Source organism: Ornithorhynchus anatinus, chromosome 15 (genome assembly GCF_004115215.2).
Source record: "Ornithorhynchus anatinus isolate Pmale09 chromosome 15, mOrnAna1.pri.v4, whole genome shotgun sequence".
Lineage (NCBI taxonomy): Eukaryota > Metazoa > Chordata > Mammalia > Monotremata > Ornithorhynchidae > Ornithorhynchus > Ornithorhynchus anatinus.
In genome coordinates, this window is record NC_041742.1 from 1,358,096 (window position 1) to 1,365,928 (window position 7,833).

The 7,833-nt window shown below is 67.1% G+C and overlaps 1 protein-coding gene across 2 annotated transcripts in view; it reads right to left on the bottom strand.

The window, feature by feature from the left end:
* The window catches only part of CA10 (carbonic anhydrase 10), a 97,077-nt gene extending 90,284 nt beyond the window's left edge, over positions 1-6,793 (bottom strand). Inside the window, exon 1 of one of the 2 annotated variants that reach the window (XM_029080107.2) lies at positions 6,593-6,793. In XM_029080107.2, coding sequence (XP_028935940.1) covers positions 6,593-6,620 — 28 coding nt within the window. In that variant the 5' untranslated portion in view covers positions 6,621-6,793. Of the gene's footprint in view, positions 1-5,300; positions 5,565-6,592 lie in introns of those variants that run through there. The other variant, XM_029080104.2, reaches the window with a different exon arrangement.
* Between the last annotated feature and the right edge of the window lie 1,040 nt (positions 6,794-7,833).

The following is a 7,833-nucleotide window of genomic DNA, read 5'->3' on the forward strand; positions in this document are numbered from 1 at the left end:
GTGCTTCTGGGCCACGGCAGAGAAGCGAAGGGGCTGATGAATCCGAAGCTCTGCCCGGCCAATGCGAAAATCAGGGGGTCGGGGTGGGGGGGGGCGTCAGCTCCCGCCAACATCCCCGGCCGCCGGGCGTAGAGAATCGGGCCAAAATACCGATCCACAAGACCGAAAGGGTCCTATTTCGATTTCAAAGAAATCTCATTCGTAGGCTGTATCCGCGGTGACCGACGACACGGCTTCTCTGCCTAACGGTATTAAAATGCAAATGCAATCAATCCCAAACAGCAAACACAAGATCTGAACGCCCCACGAAGGCCCTAATCTGGCTCACAAATAGCCATCCGTGTTTCGGGACGAAGGCGCTTCAGGTGTCCACCGGCGCTTACGTACTCATCTGTACCAGTTCTCAACAACTGCGTACGTGCGCGTGTGCCACCGAACATTCCATTATAAATTCCGATTCTACCGTGCCTCATGCTTCTCGTCATCGCTACCGTTAACTCCTTAAAAAATGTTTCAAAAGCAACAGGGAAACGACACTGAGAAGCCACCCGTTTCCCTTCTCTTTAAAGAGCCCCCAAAGGCTGACGACGGCGACGGCCTCTGCGAAGGGCTCACCGTGTACCAAGCACTGTAGTAAGCGCCGGGGGGAGATTCGAGATGGGTCGGATGCGGTCGCCGTCCCGCGTGAGGCTGAGTCTCAGTGGGCGGGAGAGCGGCAGAACGGAGGGGTAATCAACTTATCCCAAAGCTACAATTTACCCAGTAGCGATTCCGCCTGTGAACTGCAGCTCAATTTTTTTGTTGCAGAGGGATGAACAACTGTACGCTTTTACGTCGGCGCTCTCTTTGTGTTCCCACCACAACCCTGGGAGCTAGGGGTGAGGATCCCCATTTTACAGACGAGGAGATGCAGGCCCAGAAGTTAAGCGACCCGCCCAAGTTCACACACTGTGCCTTCTCCCCATCTCCCCCGGCCCGGAACTCCCTGCCCCCCGTAAATCCCCGGGCTTTCAGCTCTCCCCGCCTTCACGGCCCCCCTGCATTCCCACCTCCTCCGGGAGGCTTCCCCGATTCATTTCTCTTCCCCCGTGTCCTACCCCTCGACGGCCACTTCAGCATTTCCACACACATCTCACACCCCGCACCGCCTGACCGCGAATTCACGTAGAGATCCCCCTTTCTATCGATCCATTAACCAATCAGTCGATCGATCGGGGGCATCCACTGAGCATTTACCGGGAACGGAGCGCTTGCGAGAGTACGTTAGGTTAGGTAGACGCGGTCCCCGCCCACGAGCGGCTTACAGACCAGAGGGGGAGAGAAACATTAAAAAAAAATCCAGGTGATAGGTACAAAAGTGGCGCGGGGCTGGGGGTGAAGATCTCCTCCTATTTTAAAATTATTTCAGTTGCCTGAGTCCTGTGCTAGACCGTTAGCTCCTTGAAGGTAGGGATCGTGACTACAGACTCTACCGAATTCTCTCAAGTGCCCGGCACAGAGGTCGGCACACAGAAGACCGGCAGCCGCTCGAGGTGGGGGATTGGGATCACGAGAGGTCCTGTCCTCTCCCAAGGGTTTACTACAGCGCTCTGCGCACAGCGGACTGTCAGATCCTCGAGGGGAGGGATCGTGTCCGCTAACTCTGTCGGGCTCTCTCAAGCATTCAGTACAGTGCTCTGTACACTGTAGACCGTCAGCTTCTTGAGGGCAGGCAGCGCGGCCGCTAACTCCGCGGTACTCTCTCAAGCGACCTTTACAGGGCTCTGAACACACCGCCCCCCCATCCCTACATCTGTGTCCCCTCCCTCCGTCTAACCCTCGAAGACTAGGTGACGGCTCTGTTTTAATTCATTAATGCCGGCATTTAAGGAAGCGCCTCCTGGGAGCCAGGCTTTGGGAGTGACGCGGGAGAATCGGACGGGAATCGGTTCCCGTCTCGCTGGGGCCTGACCGGCTCCATGGAGAGAAACACCACGGGCCGTTCTTCTGAGAAGACACCGGGCCCCTAACGGGTCGGAGGTACCGAGCACTAACATGCCTGCGATTCACCCTCAGAATCACCCAGTGAAATTCAATTCCCCCGCCCTCCACCCCGGGAAACCTCGTCCACCCAACACCGGGTTCCACGGTCGCCTTCTCCAGGCCGCCGTTCTCTCCGGCAGCCTGGGGGCAGACCAAGACGGGTGTCTTTCTGGTCTCATCCCACTCCCCGGGGAACCGCTCCGGGATGGGCGGGCGGAGGTGGCCGAGCCTGCTTCTTTAAGCGGAGGCCGAACGCAAGTCACAGATCACGGCGCCGCGAGTGGAGAGGGATGGGCCCTCCCCAGCCTCTAGTCCTGCCTGTCTGGCAAGAATCTTCGGCGGATTGCGGAGCCTTCCATCCGGCTCCTCCTCTCCCCTCTCCTCTCTTCCTCCTCTTCTCGACCGCCCCCCCCCCCCCCCGCCCAATCCTCAGCCAAGCTACGGAAGCGGGTACACGGGTGGGGGGAGGGAAAGGGGACGGGGCCGGGAAGGGAGCAGCGCCCCAGAAAGGGATGTGATCTCGGCTTCCGTCCCGAAATATCGGCGTAGAACTGGATGGCGACTGTGCTCCCGGAGCAGACAAGAGAGGGGGCCATTGCACCGTGGACAGTCAAAGCTCAGGCGAGCAAGGCAGACCCTCGGAGGGGATCGGTAAAAAACGAAGACGCCGTTCCTATCAGAAAAGTACTCTGCCTCCGCCTCCCCTGTAAGCCCCCGCCTCAGACCGTCAGCTCCTTGAGGGCAGGGATCCAATCTCCTCAGTCTACCGTACCCTGGCCTCGGTAAGGAGCTCGGCACACGGTACGCGCTCTACGAATAACGCAATCATCACCGCTCTCCCCAGGATTCAGGGCAGCGTTCTGCACCCAGTAGGCGTTCAGTACCGACTAAGGACGGTTCGACCGGAGGGTCCAGGGACCTTCCCGCCCGACACCTTCGGGCGTGCCAAGAGACGCGGGCCCGAAGCGGGCATTTCGGTCTGCGCCCATCAATCTCGAGTTCCCGTCCGGCCTCTCGTTCCCCGACGACGACGACGGCTCGGTCAACGGACCCGACGGTCGACAGGCACCTCCCCGGACCTCGGAGGGACGCGTTTTCTTGGCCGTCCTTTAAACGCTCAGTTTCTAATATTCCAACCCTAACATACGTGGGGACAAACATCCCATCGACGTGAGTTTTTCCGCCCCGTGTCGATCTCCATCTACGGCCCGAACACGTGTACTCTGGAGAAATTAAAGAGCTACAGATAGCTCGGCCCACACGATAGAGGGGGAGGGAGTAAGGGGGGGGGGGAAGTGGGGAGGAGATGAAGGAGGAGCAGGGGGAGAGGAGAGGGAGGGAAAGGGAAGGAGAAGCTGAGGGCAAGGGAGAAGGACCGAGAGGGGAAATGAGGGAGAGCGGGAGGGACGAAGGGAGAGGGAGAGGGCTGAAGAGGGAGAGCGGGGGAAGGAGAGCGAAGGCACCGAGCAGACTCTCATCACGATCACCGTATCGAACGCCCTCCGAAAAAACGTGGAGCTGGCGGATCGAAGGCCAGACCGACCCCTGACCCTCGGCAAGCCTCGACGGGATTCGGGCGGCAAGCCCGCCGCCAGACGGAGGGTCAGGGAAGGCGGGGACCAAACGCCGGAGACGCTCCGGGACGCTCGGGATCGGCCGGATCGGGAGAGGCCCGCGGGGGCTCGGCTCTCGACGTAGGGTGGCATCTCCCCCCAACCCCGCCCCCGGGAGCCGGTGGGGGGGGGGCGGCCTCCATCAGACGCCGTCAGGACGTCCCTCACCGACCGGAGCTAAGCGCGGAGAGCAGAGGGGGCCGGGCGGCGATACGATCCTCGGGCCGGGCACAGCTGCGGCGGGACCCCCCCTCCTCCAAATCCCCCAACAAACGGCGACCTAAATAGTTGTAAATCCCTCTACGGGGGCTGAAGGAGGAGATTAAAGGCGGGAGGAGAAGCGCGTGTGGGCAGGGCCCGGCCGGACGCCGGCCCGAACGAGGGAGGAGGAAGAGACGAGGGAGGAGGGGAAAGGGAGGACCGGTCCGTCTGTCCACCTGTCGGAGAGGCCGCTCCTCCTCCTTCCCCGGGGGGCGGGAGGTGGCCGGGCGGGGGGGGGGAGGCGAGGCCCAAGAGAAAGGGGGGGAGATCCCCAACCGCGTAGGTGGAGCCGAGAGACGGACGGTTTACACGGGGCCGGGGAGTGTGTGTGGGGGTGTGTGTGTGCGTAGGGTTGTGGAGGTGGGGGGGGGGGGCGAGAAGGAGGGATGAGAGTCGAAAGGAGGAGGGATGGGAAGATGGCAGGGGGTGGAGACGGGGTGGGGGGGGGGGGGAAGACAGGTGGGATGCGAGGATGGCGTAAGGAGGGAGGGGAACGAGGGGTGGGAAGACGGAGGTGCAACGGGAGGACGGAAGGGGTGGGAGGACGGCAGAGGAGGGAGACGAGGATGGGAAGACGGAGGTGCAACGGGAGGACGGAGGGGGTGGGAGGATGGCGGAGGAAGGGAACGAGGGTGGGAAGGCGGGTGGGATGGAAGGACGGAGGGGGTGGGATGACGGCGGAGGAGGGGCGCGAGGGCGGGAAGACCGAGGCGCGGGGGGAAGACGGGTGGGACGGGAGGACGGGCACGGGAGGACGGGGTAGGAGGGCGACGAGGGCGGGGAGACCGAGACGGGAGGGACGGGAGGGAAGACGGCCGGGCCGGGAGGGCGGAGGGGGTGGGAGGATGGCGGAGGAGGGCAACGAGGGTGGGAGCGCGGAGGCGGGATGGGAGGAGGGAGAGGGGGAGGACGGCGGGGAAGGGGGGAGGCGGAGGGAGGCGCCCGTCGGAGGAGGAGGAGGAGCGGCGCCGAGGAAGGGGGTCCCGGGCCCGACGGGACCGGGGGGCGGGGGTCTTCGAGGAGGAGCGCGGCCGCCCCGCCCCCCGCAGCCCCCCATCTCCCGGCCCGCCCCCTCCTCCGCAGTCCCCCCCAACTCCCCGCGGGCCGGACCCCGCGCCCCACGCACACCCGCTCGGGGAACTTTCCGGGGAACCGGGGAACGGGGCTCGGGGGGCCGGAGGGGCCGGGGGGGGGGGGGTGTGGGGGTCAGACCCGCGCGCCGGACCGCTCCCCCCGGGGGACGCCCCCGCGGCCACCCGGCGGGGAAGCACCGGAGGGACCCCGGAGCGGGCGGGGGACGGGGATGGGGAGATGGGGAGCCGGGGATCTGCCCCCCGCCCGGGGGGGGGGGGGGTCTCGCCCGGGAAGCCCGCCCCCCGCCCCCTCCCCGCGCCGGCCGCCTACCTGATGTGCAGACGATGAAATTGGCTTGAAGAAGAAGGAGGACATCCCAGACAATTTCCATCCTCCGATTCTCATTCCAAGAGCATCACCCGACGGGAAGAGAAAAAGAGAGGGGGAGGAGGAGGGGGAGGAGGGAGGAGGGAGGAGAAGGGGGGAGAAGAGCAGCGCGGACGCACCCCCTCCCGAGCGCACGGAGGGGCGCACGCACATGCACCTAAACGCGCCGCCCCCTCCTCCGAGCGGCCGGCTCAGCGCGGCCGGGCCCCGCCGGGGGTCGGGGGGCGGGGGAGCCGGCTGGGGGGGCCCCGCATGGCCGGCCGCTCCTCGCCGCCCCGACGGGCCCTTCCTCCGGCCGCTGCTCGGCTCCGCGCCGTCGGGCCCGGCTCCCCCGACGGCCGTGCGGGCGGACCCCCTCCTCAGCGGGCCACGGCCGGCCGCGACCCCCGGGATGCGCCTGCCCCGCAGCCCGCACCGACGGACACACACAGACACAGAGACAGAGAAGGCGGCCGTCACCACCCCCGACGGCCCCGTCCCGGGGGGGGGGGCGGGGGGCCCCGACGCTCCCTCCCCGGTGCTCCGCGCCCGGAGCGAATAGCCGCCCCCCCACCCCGGGACCGGCTGCGCCCCGAAAACGGAGGGGGAGGGGGGGGGATAAGGGCGGGCAACTCGCAGGACGCACACGCATCCCGCGGGCCGCTTTCTCTCTCTTTTTAATTCGCTCCCGGCCCTGCGGCTTCGCGCCACCGCCCCCCGTCCGGGAGCGCTGGCCGCAAGGTTTACCGCAGTGCAACCGCAGGGGTCGTCAGCGCCCGGGACCCCCGGGACCGGGGGGGGGAGGGGGCGGCGGGGGCGTCCTCAGGGAGGGTGGCTCTCCCCCCTCCCCGGGCCCGGCCGGGGTCCCCGGGAATCCGAGCATCCCGACGGGGATGGGGCAGGGACCTCGGTGGGGACGGCCAAGTCCTCGTCCCGGCGCGCAGGGCGCAGCCCCGGACCGTCCCTCGACCGGTCCGTCCCGGGGTCCCGCCCGCCCCCCCCCCCCCCCCCTCGGCTCTGCCCCTGCGGGGCGCGGACGGGGACCGGGGTCCCTCCCTCCCCGCTTCGTCCAAAACAAGTTGTCCGGGGGCGAGGGGCTCCGGAGAGGCGCTTAGGTGCATTGCGACTCTCTCCTGGGCTGGGGCTCCCCCGCTACGGCCGGACGGGGCTTTGTGCATAATTTATGCCCCGTGTCGCGTCCCCCCCGCGCCGGTCCTCCCCTCTCCCCCCTCGCTCTGGGCCAGAACCCCACTTACCCCCAAAGTCTTCCTTTTTCCGGCTCATGAAGCAGGTGAGGCTCTGGCCCGCAATCCCCTCCCCTTCCCCCCTCCCCTCGGCGGAGGGGAGAGAGAGGGAGGACAAAAAAAAAAAAGGGAAAGAAAATCCAGGAATCCGGGAATCCAGGTCAGGATTAAAGCAGCCGCAGTCGGCCTCCGCGCCGCCCCCCCCCGGAGGGAGGGAGGGGCCGGAGCTACCGGGGGTGGAGGGGGGGGGTCCTTTGGGGGGTTTTTAGGGTCCCTCTGGGATTGGGTTTTTTTTTTTTTCCCCCCCGCCTCCCGTTCTCTGTCGTTTGGCTCGCCGGGTCCGGGAGAGTAGCCGCCGGCCGGGAGTCCGGACGCTGCTTCTGGCCGGGCTCGCACAGGCGCAAGCGGAACGCGTGGAGAGCCGGGCCTCGAGGGACAGAGGGAGGAGGAGGAGGAGGAGGAGGAAGGGAGGAGGGGGAGGAGGATGGGAGGAGGAGGAGGTGGTGATGGAGGAGGAGGAATAAGGACCGGCCGGAGCGGAGGATGGAAGGGAAGAAACGAGGGATGCGCGTAAAAGGCCCCCAAAGGCGCAGGGCAGGGGAGGCGCCCTCCCGATCCGCGCCCGCCTTCGGGGTCGGAGGGATCAGGGGAGGCCGGTGCCGAGAGGAAGGGGCGGGGGTGGGCCGGGGGTGAGGGCGAGGGGCCGGGCGCCTGCCCGGGGAGGAGGCGGTGGAGAGGGAGGGGAGGGAGGAGAGGCCCGGGCCCGCCGCGGCTCTCTCCTGCCGCGGCCCGGGGGGCGGCGGGGGCGGAGAGCCCGGGGGGCGGGACCCCCGGACCCCTGGGCACCGGGGGGAGGGAGGGCGGGGAGCTTGGCGGTGCCCTGAATTCCGCCCAGAGGCGCTCCACCGGGGTTCCCGCCGGTTCTGCGGAAGACTCCGGCCCGCCTTCTTGGCACGCCGGCGGCCCGGCCGTGCGCGCACATCCAAGCGCGCACATGGCACCGCCACGCGTGTACGCCGCCCCCCGCCGCCCCACCGTGCCGGGACCGTTTTTGCCTTTTCACCTCCTGGGCCCCGGGGCCCACCCCGGGACGGTGGCTCCCGCCCGAGGCCCACGTCGATACGGGTAAAGACGCGGGAAGGAGCGGCCCGGCCTGGTGGAAAGAGCTGGGGGAGGATGGGGAGAGAGGGGTGGGAGGACCCCCCTCGATGGGGGAGAGGAGCGAGAGGACCAGAAGGAGAGGGAGGACCAGG